Below are 24,555 nucleotides of genomic sequence, written 5' to 3'. Positions count from 1 at the left end.
AAGTGTACAATATTACATATTGGATCTTTAAAAAATACAAATTTGACATTATCCTGCAGTTTACCTATAAAATGGGCTGACGGTGAAGTAGACAATGTTTAAATGTATTTGGCTAAGGTATATGTAAACTTCCGACTTCAACTGCACCTCTGTATGCCATCAACTGAACCTTGATAGCATACAGCCATCAAGCCCTGGGGTTTTTCCAGACTGAAAGGATTTAAAAGCCTCAAAAAGTTATTCCTCTGTAATTTGGCCTTCACACTGATCTTCCTGTACATTTGTTATTTAAAAAAAAAAATATTATTTGGAAAGAATTCCTTAATATAATCGTCATTCAGTGGGTGAGGATGAAACAGAAAAGAGAACATCTGCTTAAAATATTTAGATTCCTCTTTTAAAATATAATTCAGAGAATCATAGACGACTCCGTCTTCAGTAACGACTTTCTGCAAATAATTTTTTTTGTGTTCTAGTGTTGGAGATTCAGGAAGAAGTTGGTGCATTTTTCTCCATATTCTATCCAGTTTGCTTCATTTTTGTAATAGATTACATTAAAACTTTTTGCCACTAGGGGGTGCCATTTCGACATAGTACAAATTCGTTTCCAAATTAAACTGCCTCGTACTCAATTCTTGCTCGTACAATATGCATATTATTATTACTATTGGATAGAAAACACTCTCTAGTTTCTAAAACCGTTTGAATTCTATCTGTGGGTGAAACAGAATTCGACTTAGAGCAATTTTCCTATGTGTATGTCAGTATGCAGAATTTTGCTGGCTGTTCTGAGACCTGTGTATTAATTTGCCTGTCCTCTATTGGTTGAGATGCACTGCATACGCCTTCCCCTGGTTGTTAGCGAATAGGGAGACTTGAAATTGAGTTTCTACGTAGTTCCCAAAGTTTATAAATTGCTTGGGAAATAGGTGGCTCTTTCTTTTCACCTTCGCTCTGGCGCACTAAGGACCTTGGGACGTTCTTTTGGAAACATCGGTTATAGGTCTTTGACATTTCCGGCTGTGTTTTTATTCGATATAGGCTTTAAAGACATCATAATCTTGTTATTTTGAACCGGATTATATCAGTTTATGTCAGTATATTGGGATTTTCGGGTATTTATTTCCTTGGCGCTGTAGGAATTTGGGTATCTCTCTCTTTCGTGCTAATGTTTACTGCTAATTGCAACTCTGAAGACGACGTTCTCCAACCTAGCAACGATTATTTTGGACAATGGACACCTATCCCAAGATTCTGATGAGAGTTCATCGAAAAGTAAGAACTATTTATGCTGATAATTCATTGTTCTGTTGAAAAAAGTAAAATGCATGAGATGCCATTTCTGGCAGTGTAGCCTTGCGTTATCGCAGCCTGTATTGCGCAGTAAGGTTAATTTAAAAAATGTAATTCAGCGATTGCATTAAGAACTAATTTGTCTTTCAATTGCTGTCCAACCTGTATTTTTTTAGTCAAGTTAATGAATAGTTTTCGATAAGAATAGGTGCCAGTCCAAGATGGCGCCGGACAGATTGCTTGATATTTTGGACACTATTCTCAATGTATAAGCACGATTTGTGCCGCTAAATATGCACATTTTCGAACAAACTCTATATGAATTGTGTACTATGATGTTACAGGACTGTCATCTGAAGAATTCTGAGAAGGTTAGTGAAAAAATTAATATATTTTGGTGGTTTATACGTTATAGCTATTTTTGCCTTGAATCAATGCTGGTGTGATGTTCGCTATTGTGCTAAGCTAATATAATGCTATATTGTGTTTTCGCTGTAAAACACTTAGAAAATCTGAAATATTGTCTTGATTCACAAGATCTGTGTCTTTCATCTGCTGCACGCTGTGTATTTTTAAGAAATGTTTTATGATTCGTAATTAGCTAATACACGATGGTCTCTGTAGTTATTCTAGTCGTTTTAGTGAGAGTTGTGATGGGGGCTGCAATGGTAAACTATGATTTATACCTGAAATATGCAAATTTTTTCTAACAAAACCTATGCTATACAATAAATATGTTATCAGACTGTCATCTGATGAGGTTGTTTCTTGGTTAGTGGCTATTTATATCTTTATTTGGTCGAATTTGTGATAGCTGCTGATGGAGTAAAACAAATGGTGGAGTATGGAACTGGTGTCTTTTGCTAACGTGGTTAGCTAATAGATTTACATATTGTGTCTTCCCTGTAAAACATTTTAAAAATCAGAAATGATGGCTTTATTCACAAGATGTGTATCTTTCATTTGGTGTCTTGGACTTGTGATTTCATGAACATTTTATTATATGATATCCCTGTGGCTTTATCCCTAGGCTATGCTAGTCAGCTTTTGTGATGGGGGGGATCACGGATCTGGGTTTGGTAGGCGTTAGAGGTTAAATCGTTCTTGAATAAGTTCCTCCAGTTCTTTTTGTTTTACCTGCACTATTAGTTAATGTTTTTCCCTTGTTAGTCTTGACTCTTTAGCCAGAAACAATTTTTTATTATTGATGAATATTAAATTAATGACCTCTGAAGGTACATTTAAAGGTAACCTAAACAGTAAGGGTTGAACCTGTATTATACTGGAAAAAAATCTGTTATAAATTATTTTGTCATAGTTAAAAAATAGTGAAAAAACAGAAACCCATTTAATCCAATATCAAGTAAACTGGAAAAAAAATCCCTGATCTCTTTGAACAAGACATTCGAGCAAGCTCCCCAAAAATACACAGATAATCAACATGTAGCCTACCCATTAGCTATTTACATACATTATTGACTGTCACATTAGGTGGCTCAGAGAGCAAGGCATGAAGTGACACTAACTGATTGGTGTAGAGGGCCTGTGATACTTCTACCCCTGACATCCTAGTCATCCACCTTGGTGGAAACAACATGGGATACACAAAGGGGATGGCACTGGTGTGGCAGATGAGCAGATTTAGAGGTGGTCATCCAAATGTTTACTGGGAAAACAGTGGTTTTCTCTGATATAACACAGCAGTGGGACCAGAAGATAAACAAGTGAACGCATTTCAGGGAACACAATTCTCCACCCTGCCTTTAAGCAGTGTGTCCCTGGTATGTACCGTAGGGATGGAATGCATCTGACGGATGAGGGCAATGACATACAGTGGGGAGAACAAGTATTTGACACACTGACGATTTTGCAGGTCTTCCTACTTACAAAGCATGTAGAGGTCTGTAATTTTTATCATAGGTACACTTCAACTGTGAGAGACGGAATCAAAAAAATCCAGAAAATCACATTGTATGATTTTTAAGTAATTAATTTGCATTTTATTGCATGATCACCTACTACCAACCAGTAAGAATTCCGGCTCTCACAGACCTGTTCGTTTTTCTTTAAGAAGCCCTCCTGTTCTCCACTCATTACCTGTATTAACTGCACCTGTTTGAACTCGTTACCTGTATAAAAGACACCTGTCCACACACTCAATCAAACAGACTCCAACATCTCCACAATGGCCAAGACCAGAGAGCTGTGTAAGGACATCAGGGATAAAATTGTAGACCTGCACAAGGCTGGGATGGGCTACAGGACAATAGGCAAGCAGCTTGGTGAGAAGGCAACAACTGGCGCAATTATTAGAAAATGGAAGAAGTTCAAGATGACGGTCAATCACCCTCGGTCTAGGGCTCCATGCAAGATTTCACCTCGTGGGGCATCAATGATCATGAGGAAGGTGAGGGATCAGCCCAGAACTACACGGCAGGACCTGGTCAATGACCTGAAGAGAGCTGGGACCACAGTCTCAAAGAAAACCATTAGTAACACACTACGCCGTCATGGATTAAAATCCTGCAGCGCACGCAAGGTCCCCCTGCTCAAGCCAGCGCATGTCCAGGCCCGTCTGAAGTTTGCCAATGATCATCTGGATGATCCAGAGGAGGAATGGGAGAAGGTCATGTGGTCTGATGAAAGAAAAATAGAGCTTTTTGGTCTAAACTCTTGGAAGAAGAAGAAGGATGAGTACAACCCCAAGAACACCATCCGAACCGTGAAGCATGGAGGTGGAAACATCATTCCTTGGGGATGCTTTTCTGCAAAGGGGACAGGACGACTGCACCGTATTGAGGGGAGGATGGATGGGGCCATGTATCGCGAGATCTTGGCCAACAACCTCCTTCCCTCAGTAAGAGCATTGAAGATGGGTCGTGGCTGGGTCTTCCAGCATGACAATGGCCCGAAACACACAGACAGGGCAACTACGGAGTGGCTCCGTAAGAAGCATCTCAAGGTCCTGGAGTGGCCTAGCCAGTCTCCAGACCTAAACCCAATAGAGCATCTTTGGAGGGAGCTGAAAGTCCGTATTGCCCAGCGACCTGAAGGATCTGGAGAAGGTCTGTATGGAGGAGTGGGCCAAAATCCCTGCTGCAGTGTGTGCAAACCTGGTCAAGAACTACAGGAAACGTATGATCTCTGTAATTGCAAACAAAGGTTTCTGTATCAAATATTAAGTTCTGCTTTTCTGATGTATCAAATACTTATGTCATGCAATAAAATTCAAATTAATTACTTAAAAATCATACAATGTGATTTTCTGGATTTTTGATTTTTAGATTCCGTCTCTCACAGTTGAAGTGTACCTATGATAAAAAATTACAGACCTCTACATGCTTTGTAAGTCGGAAAACCTGCAAAATCGACAGTGTATCAAATACTTGTTCTCCCCACTGCATTCCTTAAAAGTTCGTATATCCAGTATACACCGTACACACCTCCGTAGTAACAAGACGGAGAAGGGTGCAATTGCGGCTCGCAATTCGGGGCGTTCTTGCATGTGGCCATTTCTGCATCTGCAGGAACCCCTAATACTAGTCTGTTGTTTTAGATTTTGGTCTCTGAGTTTCTGATACTGATGACACACATTTTTTGTTAAGATTCAAGTGTGTCTTACTGTCTTACTTGGACTTGAGTTGCTTCACAAGGTATAATAAAGTAGGCGTTCAACATAACTTTTTCCGTGAATAATGACAGAGTTTTTCCCCACAACCCTGGTTCTGGTTTCCTGGTTCTAGTAACTGTCCCTAAGTTCCCGGCACTGTTGTCAGTGTCACTAACCGTACTGTATGTTGTATAAGCAGTACTCTACTGTTGGCTGTAACACAGGACACTTCTAGTAAATTCAACGCCCTCTCAGAGAGGAAAATATCGGTGAAAACGACAAGTCTCATTCCTGCATGTCAGTGTGTGTGTGTGTGCGTATGTGTGAATGTGAATTCATTCACTTCTCTGTCTACCCATCTGTCCTTGACGTGCTGTTCAAGTATACAGGTACGCGTACACACTAGGCCAGTGGTGATGATTGTGAGGAAGGAAGTGCTGAGGGTTAAACAGTGAGGTCTGAGGGTGAGGAGGACTGGAGCCAGGACAGGACAGGGCTAGAGCACCCAACACAGAAAAACACACAGCGCACTCCAGTACCAGAACAATAAACAGTCAGAACAGCATCTAACATAGAACAGCACCACAATGCCAACTGGCAAAAGAGAATGAAGGAGAGAGACAGAGAGAGAGATGGTGATAGAGGGAGAAAGAATAGGGAGGGAGAGGTAGAGATAGAGGGATAGAGATAGAGAGGGAGACATGTTGGGAAACCGAGAGGAAGCACAGGGTATGAGAGATGGATAGATGGAGGTGCAGATTGAGAAGGAATGATTCACGCTTAAGTCTTTCTCTGCTCTGTCATAAGAGGCCTGACTCCAAGAACATTGGACTGCTGCTGCTCTGCTAGGAGGTGACATCATCACCAGAGAGAGGGAGAGACGGATGCTTTACCTCCACTCACACCACTGAGTGGAAGATAGCAGGAGGTGAGAGGACAAGTGGAAGTGGAGGGGAGAGAGGGGAAAGGGTTAGGACAAAATGTCAGAGGTACAAACTGCAGCAGACTAATTGGAACATAGTGTGTAAAGTGTTACTGGGAGGATAGGATTGTGGGAGAATTTGGAGTGGGAAAGGACAACCTGATACACAATTATGCCACTATTGAGGGTAATGGTCTACCCTTACAATATCCACCCCAGTACAGTGCCACTCTGCTTACTGTTTCATCAGGAAGCAACACATGCGACTGCTGAGCTGAGCACTAGAATGTGTGAGGAGTGAGAGCCCAGCTTTCCAATATGATATAATCATGTATTAGGGCTGATAGGAGTTAATGACAGGAGAGAATGACTAGAAGAGCCTCTCACGTCTCCGTCCAGGCTGACTAAGGAATTATACTGCTGAACAAATAGGCAAACAAATCGACAATACCACAGAGAGAGGCATCGCATCATCGCTTTAACAGCGTTAAAAGGAAGGAAGTCGTAGCTCGCTTGGAGACAAACCACCGTTCCCTTTCTGTTAATCACACAGCTTTAGTTAAACGACTGCCATAAAACAAAAGGCGTACGTACGGTAGCTAGGTAAAGGAGGTAGGTAATATGGCTGTGGTCTGTGTACGAGCTTAGGCAGCAGAAGAGCAGCTAGGAGAGAAATCCCCAACTGACTGTAAAACCAACGCTGGCCTCTGATAGGTTATCGACGAGTGCATACGGCACACGGTGACACCACCTGAAGCCAATAGGAGAAGAGGAAGGAGTGGAAGAAGTGGTTTAATTTGTGTTTTCCTGATCTTAAATGGGTCCTGTCACAGAAGTATGGAGGGGAAAAAGGAATGGTGATGAATGAGTGAATGAAAAAAGAGTGGGTGAAGAGGCAGAGAAGGTGGGAAGAAAGGGGTGAAGGTATGACGTGGGTGTGTGCAGGCTCTCTGTGTCTTCATTGGGCATAGAGGGTGTGACTCTGTTCCTAGGCATCGTCCAGGCAGGGTGGAGATGCCGAAGAGGAGATGAGGCGGTTCGGGTGATTTGGTAAAACTACAGATCCCAGTCCCAGGGTTTATTCAGAAAAAATACAGGTGGCTGTGTGTGAAACTATGAGTTGAACGTGTAACTATGTACGTGTGTGTGCGTGTCTGCTATTTCCAGGAGTAATAAGGAGAAATGTCTTAATCTGTTGTTGTCTAGTACTGTCTTTTTGCTAGCTAGGGCCATCTACTTGAAGTGCTGTCTGTCTTCCCAGAAGCCTACTTGGTGTGTGAACTTCTGACTGCTCATAACTTGCAGCTGATTGTTGAAATCAACCAGGATTAAGGGGCAGGGCAATTTGTGATTGTTGTTGTTTTGGTAATCAGTGGCTGTATTGAAGGGGGAGTGGTTTCTAATCTCCTATGCAATCAGCAATTAGTACCGGTAGGCATGTTCTTCACCTCTATTAGGCAATTAGCCAGTTGTGTTAGTACGTCAGTCTCTCCTGTTTTTTTCAGCGGCGGTCTCATCTAATTGTTCTGCAGAGTTTGAGTGTGTGTGTGTGTGTGTGTATGAGTCATCCTCTCCAAAACTGTTCTCACTCTATGCCAGAGAAGTTGGCGGCTGGATGACTGCATGCATGTAATCAGCGTGATTCATATACCAGGTCTGTTAGCATACCGTGCAGCTAAAACAACAAGGAGTGTGGGCATCACTCAACCAACAGTGTTGGGGAAGCTACTCTGAAATCATAGTTTACCAAACGACCAATTACTTCACACTGGAAGAAGTTAAGCTACACTAAAACTACCCTTAATAAAAAATATAGTTTACTTAACTAAAGCTACTTTGACAAAGTAGTTCACTACATCCAAACAAATTTGTGAAGAATTTTAACATCTAAATCTGAAATGTCATAGACTACAAATGGCAAGAACAAATCACTCGGGAGTCAGATGATAACAGAATGTGTAATTTAGCCTATTAAACACCAAAAATATGTTTCAAGTGAGAATTAGAAAGATCTGATATTCTTGCCTACTTCACCCATATTTTATTTTATATTAAAAAAGTTGTCTGTAGTTCCAGTAGTTAGCTACACCGCTACATGGCAAAAAATTTAAAACACTACCATGATTAGAATTTAGTTCAAATACCACCAAACTACTGCAAAATGTGGGTTATTACTCCCCAACACTGTGAACTAACAGCTAAAAACAGCTAGCTGTCACTATGTTAACGCCCGTGCCATTTACCAATCGGCAGTCTGCTCAATGAAGTAATGGTTCTAGACAGGTTGCTGTGAATGCTGGACTGCAGAGCCTTCCGACACACACACACACACACACACACACACACACACACACACACACACACACACACACACACATACACACATATCACACACACACACACACACATATCACACACACAAACTCAGCAAACAAATAAATGTCCCTTTTTCAAAGATAATTCGCAAAAATCTAAATATCTTCATTGTAAAGGGTTTAAACACTGTTTCCCATGCTTGTTCAATGAACCATAAACAATTAATGTTTACACACACACTTATGTTCTCTATGTTGCCTCTCTGATGAATGCCCTCCTTGCCTGGTCTGTGAGTTTTGGTGGGCGGCCCTCTCTTGGCAGGCTTGTTGTGGTGCCATATTCTTTAAATGTTTTAATAATGGATTTAATGGTACTCTGTTGGATATTTTTTTATAACCCAACTCTGATCTGTACTTCTCCACAACTTTGTCCCTGACCTGTTTGGAGAGCTCCTTGGTCTTCATGGTGCCCCTGGCTTAGTGGTGTTGCAGACTCTGGGGCCTTTCAGAACAGGTGTATATATATACTGAGATCGTGTGACAGATCATATAACACATAGATTGCACACAGGTGGACTTTATTTCTTATTAGATGACTTCTGAAGGTAATTGGTTGCACCAGATCTTATTTAGGGGCTTCATATCAAAGGGGGTGAATAAATATGCACGCACCACTTTTCAGTTTTTATTTATTTTTTATTTTTTGAAACAAGTAAAAAAAAATCATTTCACTTCACTTCACCAATTTGGACTATTTTGTGTATGTCTACTACATGAAATCCAAATGAAAATCAATTTAAATTACAGGTTATAATGCAACAAAATAGTAAAAAATACCAAGAGGGATGAATACTTTTGCAAGGCACTGTATATACAGTATACACACACACACACACACACACACACACACACACACACACACACACACACACACACACACACACACACACACACACACACACACACACACACACACACACACACACACACACACACACAAGCATGCACTCTGTGGCCATCATGATGTTCATTGACTATACCTCAGCCTTCAACACCATAGTATCATTATGATGAGCAGCCCGCCCTGTGCCACTGGGTCCTGAACTTCCTGACGGGCCGCTCCCAGGTGGTGAAGGTACGAAACAACACCTCCATTTCACTGGTCCTCAACACAGTGGCCCCACAAGGGTGCGTGCTCAGCTCCCTCCTGCACTCCCTGTTCACCCGTCACTGAGTGGCAACACAGGCCTCCAACTCAATCATCAAGTTTGCAGAGTTTACACAACAGTAGTAGGCCTGATTACCAACAATGACGAGACAGCCTACAGGGAGGTGGTGGGGGCCCTGGCAGAGTGGTGCCATGTAAATAACCTCTCCCTCAACGTCAATAAAACGAAGGAGAGGTTACCCCCCTATCCACATCGACTGGACCGCAGTGGAGAAGGTGAATAGCTTCAAGTTCCTCGATATACACATCACTGACAATCTGAAATGGTGCACCCACACAGACAGTGTGGTGAAGAAGGCGCAACAGCGCCTCTTCAAATTCAGGAGGAGGCTGTAAATTTGGCTTGGCCCCTAGGACCCTAACAAACTTTTACAGATGCACAATTGAGAGCCTCCTATCGGGCTGTATCACCGTCTGGTACGGCAACTGCACCGTCCGCAACCGCAGGGCTCTCCAGAGGGTGGTGCCGTCTGCCCAACACATCACTGGGGGCACACTGCCTGCCCTCCAGAACACCTACAGCACCCGATGTCACAGGAAGGTCAAAAAGAAGAGGTGTGTTATCTTTTGTCCTTTGCCAAAACTGTAATTGTTTACCACGTGCGTTCGTTTCCTGGGTGAGTTTTCGAGACTTAGTGTTTGCTGTTTTTTCAAGTGTACTGTGATCCTGGGGCTACCGTTTCTCAGTAAAGTATTATGTTTATCCTTAACCTCGTCACAGTCAGACTGTTAAGTAGCCATCACTAGCCAGCTACCACTGGCCTCTCGGGAAACTGGGAGAGGACCTCGAGTCGCTGATAATGCTGGCAATCAGGATTGACAACCGTCTCCGAGAACGGCAGGAGACAGCGCCATTTTGACATCACCCCAGTATCCTTGTTTCCTGAGCACTCCAAGCCCCCCAAACCCTGCATTAAGGAGCCCATGCAGCTGGGACGCACACGTCTCAGCCCACTGGTGTATGACAGGCGCATGCGTGAAGGCTGTTGCCTGTACTGCGGAGGTCTCAGCCATCTGCGTGCTATGTGCCCAGAGCTGACGGGAAATGCCAGGGTTTGCCAGGACAAGGGGAGACCCTGATGAGCAGTGCAGTTTCCTCAGGACTTCGCCAGAGAATTACAAATCGCCCGCGTGAAGTGTCCCATCCCTCTGCAGATTCAAGCCCTCGATGGACGGCCCATTGGCTCCGGTCAGGTGGAATATCAGACCAAGCCCATTCTACTGCAGGTTGGGGTGAACCACTCAGAGACTCTTAGTTTTCTTTTGATCACTGTTCCTGAGAACCCCCTTGTCCTAGGGTACCCCTGGCTAGTGCTACATAATCCAATATTATCCTTGTCCATGGGACACCTACTAGACTGGGGTAAGGACTGCCAAACTAAATGTCTAAGACCCCCACCAAGAGCCTTGCCGTGTCCTCCTGCATCCATTGAAGACCAAGACTAATCTGCTCCTCCTCCCAAATACTTTGACCTTCGGGAGCCTTCAGTAAGAGGCAAGTCGCCACCCTTCACCCCTATCGTCCATACGACTGTGCCATAGAACTCCTACCCGGCTTCACATCTCCCCGGGGCCGTCTGTACTCCCTCTTGACCCCTGAAGCAGAAGTCATGGACAATTACATCCAGTAGTCGCTGGAGCCAGGTTTCATTCACCCGTGGGTAAGAAGGATGGAGGCCTCCGTCCTTGCATCGATTACAGAGGCTGAACCAGATTACGATCAAGAATTGTTACCCCCTACCCCTGATGTCCGCTGCCATTGGAGTTGGCTCAAGGGGCCCAATTCTTCACCAAACTAGACCTCCGCAACGCTTACAATCTGGTGAGGATCAGGGAGGGAGATGAGTGGAAAACTGCCTTTAACAACCCTAGCGGTCACTATGAGTATTTAGTCTTGCCCTTTGGATTATCGAACTCACCGGCAGTCTTTCAAGCATTGGTCAATGACTCTCCTAGGGATATGTTGATTCGGTTCGTCTTTGTTTACCTCAACGACATCCTGATTTTCTTTAAAATCCTTCTGGAACACATACTGCACGTCCGCCAAGTCCTGAGATGCCTCCTACAGAGTCAACTATATGTCAAGATAGAGAAGTGTGAGTTCCACGTATCCAAAGTTTCCTTCCTGGGTCACATTATCTCTACCGCAGGCATCCAAATGGACCCTGTAAAGGTTGAGGAGGTCGCCGACTGGCCCCGTCCCACCTAACTCAAGCAGGTCCAGCGGTTCCTCAGGTTTGCCAATTTTTACAGGCATTTTATAAGCAACTTTGGTGCGGTGGCAGCGCCTCTCACGGTCCTAACAAGCAAGTCCCAGACCTGTTTTTGCTGGACTCCAGAGGCTGACAGGGCATTCATGGAGCTCAAGGGACGTTTCACCTCCGGACCCATCCTCGTTCATCCTGATCCTACTCATCCCTTTGTGGTAGAGGTGGACGCCTCGGACACCGGAGCAGGGTCAGTCCTTCACAGCGGAACAAGGAGGACAAGAAACTGCACCCATCCGCCTTTCTCTTCAAGCGGTTCTCGCCAGCGGAATGCAACCGGGAGCTCTTGGCAGATAAGTAGGCCCTTGATGGATGGAGACACTGGTTGGAGGGGAAACCTCATCCTTTCGTGATCTGGACGGACCATGAGAACTTGGTCTCCATTCAAGAAGCCAAGAGGTTGACCCCTCGCCAGGCTAGGTGGGCTCTGTTTTTTAACAGGTTCGATTTCACACTAGCCTATCGCCCAGGATCCAAGAATCAGAAAGCAGATGCTCTGTCCCGTCAACACGATGTCTCTAACGAGGAGAGGGACTCCGAGCCCACCATCCACAGCTCCCACAATGTGGCCCCTGTGATATGGTGTATTGAGACCAGGGTACGACAAGCCCAGACCCGAGAACCTGACCCTGGCGGGGGTCCCACTAACAGACTTTACGTTCCACGATCAGCTTGTTCCCGAGTACTACAACGGGGACATTCCTCTAAATCAGGGGTCGGGAACCTATGGCTCCCGAGCCAGGTGTGGCTCTTTTGATGATTGCATCTGGCTCGCAGATAAAACAAAATATTCTCACTTTTTTTTTATTTTTTTATTATTTTTTTTTATTAATTTTCTCCCCTTTTCTCCCCAATTTTCGTGGTATCCAATCGCTAGTAATTACTATCTTGTCTCATCGCTACAACTCCTTGTTTTAATCCATCCATCGATTTTTCACTGCTCATGTCCTGTTCAGGGCTGCAGGAGCAATTGTCCATTATTTTAATTAAATGATACTGGCCTACGTTGGCCGTTGCTAGGTAAAACAGGTAAACGCCTCCTTTTGAATCAGTCTGCTCGGTCATTAGCTCAAAGCTAACCCTTCGACGAAGAAGATGGCGAAAAGAAAAAAAGATGACGAGTATCGTACATTTCAGGACGAATGGACCGAAGAATTCGCCTTTGTGGAGAGAGCAGGTTCTGCGGTGTGTCTAATTTGCAATGACAAAATTACATCGATGAAACGGTCGAATGTAAAGCGGCACTTCGACACGCGCCATGCTACCTTTGCATCAAAATACCCTGCGGGAGACAGCAGACAGAAAGCGTGCCAAGAGCTACTGAGCAGGGTGCAAGCTAGCCAGCAGCAACTCCGCGTATGGACCAGGCAAGGTGACTATAATTCCGCTAGCTTTGCTGGATCTTTAGCAATAGTGAGGAACGGAAAACCATTCACAGATGGCGAGTATGCTAAAACGTTCATGCTGGATGTAGCCAATGAACTTTTTGATGATCTTCCGAACAAAGACAAGATAATTAAACGGATACAAGACATGCCTCTGTCGGCAAGAACTGTTCATGATCGTACCATCGTGATGGCAAACAAAGTGGAGGAAACGCAAGTGAAGGACATAAATGCAGCGCCGTTCTTTTCCCTGGCTTTGGATGAGTCAACAGACGTGAGCCATTTGTCGCAGTTCAGCGTGATTGCAAGATATGCTGTTGGTGACACACTGCGCGAAGAAAGTCTTGCAGTTCTGCCATTAAAAGGGTCCACAAGAGGTGAGGATTTATTTAAGTCTTTCATGGAGTTTGCTCAAGAAAAACATCTACCTATGGATAAACTTCTCTCAGTGTGTACTGATGGTGCTCCGTGTATGGTGGGGAATAAAAAAGGATTTGTGGCGCTTCTCCGTGAACATGAAAATAGACCCATCCTAAGTTTCCATTGCATTCTACACCAGGAGGCACTTTGTGCTCAGATGTGTGACAGGCAGTTTGGGGAAGTGATGTCGCTGGTCATTCGTGTGATCAACTTTATTGTTGCTCGAGCCTTAAATGATCGCCAGTTTAAAACACTGCTGGATGAAGTTGGAAATAACTATCCTGGTCTGCTTTTGCACAGCAATGTGCGTTGGTTGTCAAGAGGGAAGGTGCTTAGCCGTTTTGCGGCTTGCCTGAAAGAAATCCGGACTTTCCTTGAAATGAAAGGCATCGAGCATACTGAGCTAGCCGAAACTGAGTTGCTCCTCAAGTTTTACTATCTCGTAGATATGACTGAACATCTGAACCAGCTCAACGTGAAAATGCAAGGCATTGGAAATACAGTGTTATCCCTTCAACAAGCTGTGTTTGCTTTTGAAAACAAGCTAGAACTTTTCATCATGGATCTTGAAACAGGTCGTTTACTACATTTTGAAAAACTGAGCCAATTTAAAGATGCATGCACAGCAAGTGAGCCTATTCAAAACTTTGATCTCCACCAGCTAGCTCGCTGCACATCCAGTCTCCTACAGTCATTCAAAGCACGCTTTGGAGAATTTCGTGAGCACACTCGTCTTTTTAAGTTCATCACCCTTCCAAACGAGTGTTCACTGAACACAGCCGACCTGAGTTACATTCCTGGTGTCTCCGTCAGAGATTTTGAAGCAGAAGTGGCTGACCTGAAGGCCTCAGACATGTGGGTGAATAAGTTCAAGTCACTGAATGAAGATTTGGAAAGAATCACACGACAGAAAGCGGAGTTGGCGAGCAAGCACATGTGGACAGAAATGAAAAAACTTCAACCCGAAGACCAGTTGATTCTCAAAACTTGGAACGCGCTTCCTGTCACATACCACACACTGCAGCGTGTGAGTATTGCTGTATTGACCATGTTTGGATCTACGTATGCATGTGAGCAGTCATTCTCACATCTTAAAAACATCAAGTCCAACCTACGATCACGTTTAACGGATGAAAGCCTCAACGCTTGCATGAAGCTTAACCTCACCAAGTACCAACCAGACTACAAAGACATCAGCAAATCCATGCAGCACCAGAAGTCGCATTAATGGTGAGTATTATAACAACATTATTTAAGAATAAATTCAGAGGCTTATTATACTGACATTTAGTTGAATTCACTTTTAAAATATAGTATATGGCTCTCACTGAAATAAATTTCCACATTTTTTGCTTTCATGGCTCTCTTAGTCAAAAAGGTTCCCGACCCCTGCTCTAAATGAACTGGGCATCCAGGGGTTATCAGCCACTGGAGTTCTTGAGGAAGACATTCTAGTGGCCCAACATGATTGAAGATGTGAGATCCTTTGTTGCGGCCTGTTCCACCTGTGCCCAAAGCAAGTCCTCACGCCAGCGACTGGCTGGGTTGCTACAACCTCTGCCCATCCCCAGCCGGCCCTGGTCCCACCTGTCCGTTGACTTTATCCTAGGGTTACCTCCATCCCAAGGGCTTACCACTATCCTGGTGGTCGTTGATCGTTTCTCCAAGGCAGCCCATTTCATTGCCTTACCCAACTTGACCGCTGATCTCATGATTATCCATGTATTTCGACTACACAGACTTCCCCAGGACATTGTCTCGGATAGTGGGCCCCAGTTCGTCGCACGATATTGGAAAGCCTTCTGCTCCCTGTTGGGGGCGTCAGTGAGTTTCTCCTCTAGATTCCACCCACAGTCGAATGTGCAAACGGAGCGGGCCAACCAGGAGCTGGAGAAGTTCCTCCTCTGCTTTGTCTCCACCCAGGCCAGCAACTGGAGCAAGTTCCTCGTCTGGGAGGAATATGCTCACAACACACTGCAGAACTCGTCCACTGGACTGTCGCCGTTCTAGGGTCAGTTCGGGTTCACCCCCCACTTTTTCCTGAACAAGAGGCCGAAGTGTTGGTGTCATCAGCCGAGGCGTTCATTTGACGATGCCGCCGCACCTGGATCAGGGCGCGATCCCCCTTGCTCGGCCCGACACCAACACCTGGCAAACCGGCACTGAAGGCCTCTTTGGCTCCTCCAACTGGGTCAACGGGTGTGGCTGTACACTCGTGAACTTCCCTTAAAGATGGGCTCATAGAAAATCACTCCACTCTACATAGGCCCATTCAAGATCCTGAGTCGCATCAACCCGGTCACCTATCGCCTCCAGCTTCCCAGGTCTACGAGGGTCTCTCCATCCTGCCATGTCTCCCATCTCAAGCTGATAAGGACCAGTCCCTTCGCTCCCACCACATCTGCCACTCCGCCCCCTCGACTTGTTGATGGTCGTCCGGCCTACACTGTCTGGAGTCTGTTGGAAGCTCGTTGGGTCCGAGGCACCCTGCAGTACCTGGTGGACTGGGAGAGCTATGGCCCCGAGGAGCGGGCATGAGTGCCTGCCTGGGACATCCTGGATCCAGGACTTGTTTGGGACTTCAACCACCTACGTTGTGGTGGCTGGAGCCACTCCTAGAATGGGGGGCACTGTCATGGTTCCACCTTTCACCATAGGGCGGCAGAGACCATCCTAGAGACAATAAAACTGTTGAGGATAGAGGGCGCTATTTACACTTTGGGGGAAAATCGTGCACAATTTAAACGGCCTCGTACTCTATTCTTGCTCGTACAATATGCATATTATTATTACTATTGGATAGAAAACACTCTCTAGTTTCTAAAACCGTTTGAATTATATCTGTGAGTAAAACAGAACTCATTTTGCAGCAAACTTCCTGACAGGAAGTGGAAAATCTGAAATCGATGCTCTGTTCTAGGACCTGCCTATAAATGTGCTTGATATTTATTAGTATACATGCACTTCATACGCCTTCCACTAGATGTCAACAGGCAGTGAGAGAAGAAATGGAGTGTATAACATGATCTGAGGCCGAATAATAGCTCTTGGCATGACGTGACCCCAATTTCCTGTTTTCTGGAACGCGCGAGAAGGGACCTGGTATTGCCTTCTGTAAAGTTGTCGTTATAGACGACTAATATCTCCGGCTTTGATTTTATTTGATACATGTGACAATATCATCGTAAAGTATGTTTTTTCAATATAGTTTTATTAGATTATTGAATTTTTTCCGGGACGTTAGGCGTGTTGCTTTGTCTGCGTTTGTTCAGGAAGGAGAGCTTCGCGCCACTTTGCTAGCTTTCCGTGCTAATTGACTGGAGAAGAGGACATTCTAAATCCAAACAACGATTGTTCTGGACAAAGGACCCCTTGTACAACATTCTGATGGAAGATCATCAAAAGTAGGACCCATTTTATGATGCTATTTCATATATCTGTCGAACATGTGAACTAGTAGTTTGCGCCCAGATTTTGGGCACGCTCTCGCCATAACGTAAACTGCATGTCGTAATGAAGTTATTTTTAGAATTCTAACACGGCGATTGAATTAAGAACTAGTGTATCTATCATTTCCTATACAACATGTATTTTTTAGTAATGTTTATGAATAGTTATTTGGTCAGAATATGTGAGTGTCAGAAAAATATCCGGACGTTGTGGGAAAAAGATGCTACGTTAGCACAATGTATAACCACTGATTTCAGCTCTAAATATGCACATTTTCACTGGGGCCAAGCTTTCTGCCATCCAGGATCTCTATAACAGGCGGTGTCAGAGGAAGGCCCTACAAATTATCAAAGACTCCAACCACCCTAGTCATAGACTTTTCCCTCTGCTACAGCACGGCAAGCGGTACCAGAATGCCAAGCCTAGGTCCAAAAGGCTTCTTAACAATTTCTACCCCCAAACCATAAGACTCCTGAACAGCTAATCAAATGGCTACCCAGACTATTTGCATTGCCCCACCCCTCCTCCCCTTTTACGCTGCTGCTACTCTCTGTTTATTATCTATGCATAGTAACTTTAACCTGTTTGGGCTGCAGGGGCAGTATTGAGTAGCCAGATAAAAGGTGCCCATAAGTGTATGAAAACATAAGTGTATGTATAACCTGATGTTATAGGACTGTCATCTGATGAAGCTTATCAAGGTTAGTCAAAAATTATATATCTTTTGCTGGTTTGTTACGATCGCTAACTTTTGCTGCTGGTAAATGGCTTGTGTTTCCGGCTATTGTGGTAATGCTAATATAATGCTATATTGTGTTTTCGCTGTAAAACACTTAAAAAATCTGAAATATTGGCTGGAATCACAAGATGCTTGTCTTTCATTTGCTGTACACCATGCATTTTTCAGAAATGATTTATGATGAGTATTTAGGTATTCCACGTTGGTCTCTATAATTACTCTGGCTGCTTTGGTGCTATTTCTGACGGTAGCTGTGATGGTAGCTGCAATGTAAAACTGATCTATACCTCAAATATGCACATTTTTCGAACAAACATAGATTTATTGTATAACATGTTATAAGACTGTCATCTGATGAAGTTGTTTCTTGGTTAGTTTGGTTGGTTCTTGGTTAGTTAGGTTGGCTTTGTGCATGCTACCTGTGCTGTGAAATGTCTGTCCTTTTTTGTATTTGGTGGTGAGCTAACATAAATATGTGGTGTTTTCGCTGTAAAACATTTTAAAAATCGGACATGTTGATTGGATTCACAAGATGTTTATCTTTCATTTGCTGTATTGGACTTGTTAATGTGTGAAAGTTAAATATTTCTCAAAAATAAACACGAAATTTCTTCTCTCACCGCCTCTTGACATCCAGGGGAAGGTCTATGAAGTGCACGTATACTCTTACGTATCATGCCCATTTATAGGCAGGAAGTAGAACAGAGCCCCAATTTCAGACTTTCCACTTCCTGGTCAGGAAGTTTGTGCCAAATTAGTTCTGTTTGAAACTAGAGAGTGTTTTCTATCCAATAGTAATAATAATATGCATATTGTACGAGCAAGAATTGAGTACGAGGCTGTTTGAAATGGGCACCTTTTATCTGGCTACTCAATACTGCCCCTGCAGCCCAAACAGGTTAAAGTTACTATGCATAGATAATAAACAGAGAGTAGCAGCAGCGTAAAAGGGGAGGAGGGGTGGGGCAATGCAAATAGTCTGGGTAGCCATTTGATTAGCTGTTCAGGAGTCTTATGGTTTGGGGGTAGAAATTGTTAAGAAGCCTTTTGGACCTAGGCTTGGCATTCTGGTACCGCTTGCCATGCTGTAGCAGAGGGAAAAGTCTATGACTAGGGTGGTTGGAGTCTTTGATAATTTGTAGGGCCTTCCTCTGACACCGCCTGTTATAGAGATCCTGGATGGCAGAAAGCTTGGCCCCAGTGATGTAGTGCCTTGCGGTCGGAGGCCAATCAGTTGCCATACCAGGCAGTGATGGAAATCAGTCAGGATGCTCTCGATGGTGCAGCTGTATAACTTTTTGAGGATCTGAGGACCCATGCCAAATCTTTTCAGACTCCTGAAAGAGAGCTTTGTCGTGCCCTCTTCACAACTGTCTTGGTGTGTTTGGACCATGATAGTTTGTTGGTGATGTGGACACCAAGGAACTTGAAGCTCCCAACCTGCTCCACTACAGCCCCGTCGATTAGAATGGGGGTGTGCTCGGGCCTCCTTTTTCTGTGGTCCACAATCATCTCCTTTGTCTTGGTCACGTTGAAGGAGAGGTTGTTGTCTTGGCACCACACGGCCAGGTCTCTGACCTCCCCCCTAAAGGCTGATCAGGCCTACCACTGTTGTGTCATCGGAAAACTTAATGATGGTGTTGGAGTCGTGTTGGAGTCGTGCCTGGCCGTGCAGTCATGAGTACAGGAGGGGACTGAGCACGCAACCCTGAGGTTCCCCAGTGTTGAGGATTCCATTATTATAATAATAATTCCATTATTTTACTTTTAGATTTGTGTGTATTGTTGTGAATTGTTAGATACTACTGCACTGTTGGAGCTAGGATCACAAGCATTTCGCTACACCCACAATAACATCTGCTAAATGTGTGTATGTGAGCAATAGAATTTGATTTGATTTTGATTTGATACCTTGTCCATGCCAAATTACTGAGAGGGTTGTGGGATAGCGTGAGAGTTTACGCCCTATGTAACAACTCCCTATTACATAACAACAGGACCCATGCACTGACGAGAACGCTGCCTCAGCCAAAACAGAGGAAAACTGTCTGCATGGAAACTACCTTTCTCAGAACTACATTATCCTACCCCCATACTGTGTACCATTAACATTTCCTACAAAACAACGACCTTACCACACTGCACAAAGAGACATTCTCAGAGAGAGAGACAGAGAGATTTCTGTCTAGGTGTCTTTCTAATATTCTCTCTCTGTTTTATCTGTTCCATTAGTAATGTCTTCCTCCCACTCTTCCTCTCCCCACCAAGAGCATCGGACGTGTGCCTTTACAGGTATGCATGTATAAGAGTCATGTGTCAACCCATTTCTATACATTAATTCCCTCTCCCATGTCTACTCCTGGTCACATATATGACTTGTTCGTGTATGTTAGCTAGCCTTGCTCTTTCCATGCCTGTAATGTATGTGCATATGTGTGCATTTCTGCACGTACTGTACATTTGTGTTGAATTCTCTCATCCCTATTTTTGTCTGCCAATATGTATGTCTGTATCAACTATATTACTGGGAGTCAACTCTTCTTTGTCAATTTCTTTGATTACATGCATGTCTTTACCCTCGCATTGACCCCTTATTTCCCCCGGGATGAGGAGGCCAAGTGTGTGTGTGTTTGTTTGTGTGCACACCTATACCACTCTAAACAACAATCATAAATATAATTCAAAGAGAAACATTACTTTTTGCAGTGAAGATTCATATAGGTTCACATGATGATAAATAATGAAACAGTTATAGTTCTGCAACCTTTATCGAACAGAGACAGGATTGGGAAGTAACTAATTACATGTAATCTGATTATTTAACAAAAAAAACTGTAGTCGGTTACGTTAGCAGCAAAAATATTGTAATCAGATTACTTTTGAAAAATTGCGTTTCAAATGTGTTTGATTAATCCTTTTGTCTTCTTCCAATGACCCTTAAAGGGAAAGTAATCCAAAAGTAATCAGATTATGTTACTGAGTTTAGGTAATCCAAAATGTACATTACTGATTACAATTTTGGACAGGTAACTAGTAACTAACATATTACATTTAAAAAGTAACCTGCCCAACCCCGCATAGAAACTTAAATTGTTCGTCTCAACCTTGATTCAGTGTCATTTTGATTATGCTTGCACTGCTTGGCATTGTGGGCCATCAAAAAGCTGGAAAGGGGAAATGGCAGTCATGTAAATAATGTTATCAGGTATATGCTGAATGTCCCCCCAAGGGGTACAGGAGTTCCAGGAGGTGGGCTTGTTACCTTTGGAGTCCAGAGTGGACCAACTTAAACTAAATCATATATTTGACCTCTTAAATGATCGTGCCCCAGGATATATGAAAAATAACATTGATATGGTCTGTAACCGTTACCAGAGCTCGTGTTATGTCTTGTAAAATCCAAAGAGTAAACAGTACAGCGAGGAGCAAGTTTTTCTATAAAGGCATTTGTCTATGGAATAGCCTCCCCTTAGAGATAAAGCAGAAATAGCTTGAAAAAGCAGGCAAAGGTTTTCATTTGGACAAGTTTGTCTAAGTTAAACCACTCCACTGCCCCTTGTGTCCCCTACTGCTGGTCAGGTGTCAGTATTTGAATGATAGGTATTATGTGCAATGAATAGATCGTTTTTTAAGGTCGAAATGTGAAATGAAAACGGTTGATTTTTAAGGTTAGGGAAAAGTGCAGGGAATAGTGCCACTTTCTAGGATGTCAATATAAATCCAGGCATTTATCATTTTTTGTAATTTCGTCTTGCCTTTTAATCATTATATGTGTTGTTGTTTTTACCATCAAGGACCACTTTGGAAACAAGTGTTTTAATTCATACATAAATGATATCCTCTGGGTCCACATTGCACATTTTGTTGTATGTGTCTGTTACACAAATCAATTCAATTCAAAAGAGAGAACCAAACCATTGAGATCTTAAAATTCTATACTGTATGTCTTCTACATGTAGTTCTATGTCTGAAACTGCGTAGATGCTACAGTGGCTTGCGAAAGTATTCACCCCCTTGGCATTTTTCCTATTTTGTTGCCTTACAACCTGGAATTAAAATAGATTTTGGGGGGTTTGTATCATTTGATTTACACAACATGCCTACCACTTTGAAGATGCAAAATATGTTTTATTGTGAAACAAACAAGAAATAAGACAAAAAAACTGAAAACTTGAGCGTGCATAACTATTCACCCCCCCCCCCAAAGTCAATACGCCATCCATCATTCCCTCAATTCTGACCTGTTTCCCAGTCCCTGCTGATGAAAAACATCCCCACAGCATGATGCTGCCACCACCATGCTTCACTGTGGAGATGGTGTTGTCGGGGTGATGAGAGGTGATGAGAGGTTTGTTCCAGACATAGCATTTTCCTTGATGGCCAAAAAGCTCAATTTTAGTCTCATCTGACCAGAGTACCTTCTTCCATATGTTTGGGGAGTCTTGCACATGCCTTTTGGCAAACACCAAACATGTGTTTCTTGAAGCAATGGCTTTTTATCTGGCCAATCTTCCGTAAAGCCAAGCTCTGTGGAGTGTACGGCTTAAAGTGGTCCTATGGACAGATACTCCAATCTCCGCTGTGGAGCTTTGCAGCTCCTTCAGGGTCATTTTTGGTCTCTTTGTTGCCTCTCTGATTAATGCCCTCCTTGCCTGGTTCATGAGTTTTGGTGGGCGGCCCTCTCTTGGCAGGCTTGTTGTGGTGCCATATTCTTTCAATTTTTGTAATGGTGCTCTGTGGGATGTTCAAAGTTTCTGATATTGTTTTATAACCCAACCCTGATCTGTACTTCTTTGTCCCTGACCTGTTAGGAGAGCTCCTTGGTCTTCATGGTGCCGCTTGCTTAGTGTTGTTGCAGACTCTGGGGCCTTTCAGAACAAGGCTATATATACACAGATCATGTGACAGATCATGTGACACTTAGATTGCACACAGGTGAGCTTTATTTAACTCATAATGTGACTTCTGAAGGTAATTGGTTGCACCAGATCTTATTTAGGGGCTTCATAGCAAAGGGGTGAACACATATAAATGCACCACTTTCAGTTTTTTTGTTTTGTTTAAACAAGTTTTTTTTCTCCCATTTCACTTCACCAATTTGGACTATTTTGTGTATGTCCACTACATGAAATCCAAATTAAAATGTATTTAAATTACAGGTTGTAATGCAACAAAAAAGGAAAAATGCCAACGGGGATGAATAATTTTGCAAGGCACTGTATGTGTTATATTGTGTATGAGATGCTGAGTGTGTCATATTGTATATTATAAACCTGGGTAGTTTGTGTACTGGATGCTGATTGTCTGAAAGTAGTGGTATACCAGACAATATACCATGGGTATGATGCAAAATGTACATGTTTACTGTTCTAATTATGTTGGTAACCAGTTTATAATAGCAATAAGGCACCTTGGGTGTTTGTGTTATATGGCCAACATACCACTGCTAAGGGCTGTATCCAGGCCATATTATTCACCTTTACACGTACGAGTTACCACACCCGGTCTCACGGATGGCTAACTACGGAAATCCCTTCGGTTTACTCAGTTAGGTAAATCGTCTTTAATTGTCTTTGCACCCTATGTATGGAACAACCTACAGCGTTCCCCACACCGGGGTGTTCCGGTGCCTCTTGGGGAGTTCAACATGTTGATTGGAGACCTCCATGCCTGAGGAATGTGACTGTTTTACTTGAATATTTGTACTATACTGTATTTTATTTGACATTGTATTTTATTTGATTCTGTCAATTGTGTTCATGCAGGGTTCCATTGCGAAAGAGACCTTAGTCTCGATGTTGATCGACACGCTCTCACAGTCTCACTGCAGAATTAGACATTTCAGGTGAGTGTCCATCACCAGGACCGAACACACAAGTCATGGGATTACACCCATTCGACCAACTCCGTCCACAATGCCCATGCAAAACTCAATCCTACTTTATGGTAATAGCGCTCACTGTTTCCCCAAGGTATGGATAGATGTCATATAAGAGCATATACCACACCCCCTCGGGCCTTATTGCTTAATTAGATGCGGTGAGTGGATAAGATGCTGTGTATACCATTGTGCCTCTACTGGTTCTGTCACCAATGTGTTTGTAATGCTGTGGGCTCGATGGGTCTCAGTCAGAGTTATGTTCTGCCTGCGCACATATTACAGAGTCAGAGCACTCCCTTGTGGAGCCAGCCTGAACTTCAGCGCAAACTTCCCCAACTTTCTCTCTACTGGGATAGACGACCGATTCTGGCTATCAGCAGTAATCTACTGTGTGCCTTCTGTATGAGTCAGCACACCGGAGAGATGCTCTACTGAGAGATTATATTCAAGACTTATTGGGCCCAGTGCGTCTGTTACATACCTAGCAGGCCTAGCTGACACCTGTTGAGTTGGCATGCTGCAATTTCTGCATACAAATACTGCAACTGTACAGCTCCTCAAATACTGCAACTGCACAACTCCTCAAATACTGCAACTGCACAACTCCTCAAATACTGCAACAACTCCTCAAATACTGTAACTCCACAACTTGTGCCCTGACATGAGAAAAAACGATTTAGTTTGTAATTGCACAGATAGTATGAACCTGTGTTATGTAGGGTTAAGGTACATGTGTTATGTAGGGTGGTGTAGGGTTTATGTACCTGTGTTATGTAGGGGTTTGTAGGATTGATGTACATGTGCTGTGTAGGGTTATGTAGGGTTTATGTACTTGTGTTTTGCACGTTATGTTATGCAGGGTTTATGTACATTTTACATTTACATTTGAGTCATTTAGCAGACGCTCTTATCCAGTAGTCAGTGCATACACCTGTGTTACGTAGTGTTATGCAGGGGTTTATGCACCTGTGTCAAGAGCCTGTCTCAATTCTGGGGGTCCGGTGGAGGCTGGGGGCGTCCGGTACAGTGGCTCACTCTCCAAGCC

At 43.6% G+C, this 24,555-nt stretch overlaps 1 protein-coding gene across 1 annotated transcript in view; it reads right to left on the bottom strand.

The window, feature by feature from the left end:
• LOC129855545 (phosphatidylinositol 3-kinase regulatory subunit gamma) overlaps window positions 1-24,555 on the bottom strand; it is a 329,335-nt gene that overhangs the window by 203,731 nt on the left and 101,049 nt on the right. Inside the window, exon 4 of the mRNA XM_055923320.1 lies at window positions 24,477-24,554. Within this exon, the coding sequence (XP_055779295.1) occupies window positions 24,477-24,554 (78 nt within the window). The remainder of the gene's footprint in view (window positions 1-24,476; window position 24,555) is intronic.

Source organism: Salvelinus fontinalis, chromosome 5 (assembly GCF_029448725.1).
Source record: "Salvelinus fontinalis isolate EN_2023a chromosome 5, ASM2944872v1, whole genome shotgun sequence".
In the NCBI taxonomy this organism is placed as follows: Eukaryota; Metazoa; Chordata; class Actinopteri; order Salmoniformes; family Salmonidae; genus Salvelinus; species Salvelinus fontinalis.
This window is presented reverse-complemented; position numbering and strand designations above follow the sequence as displayed.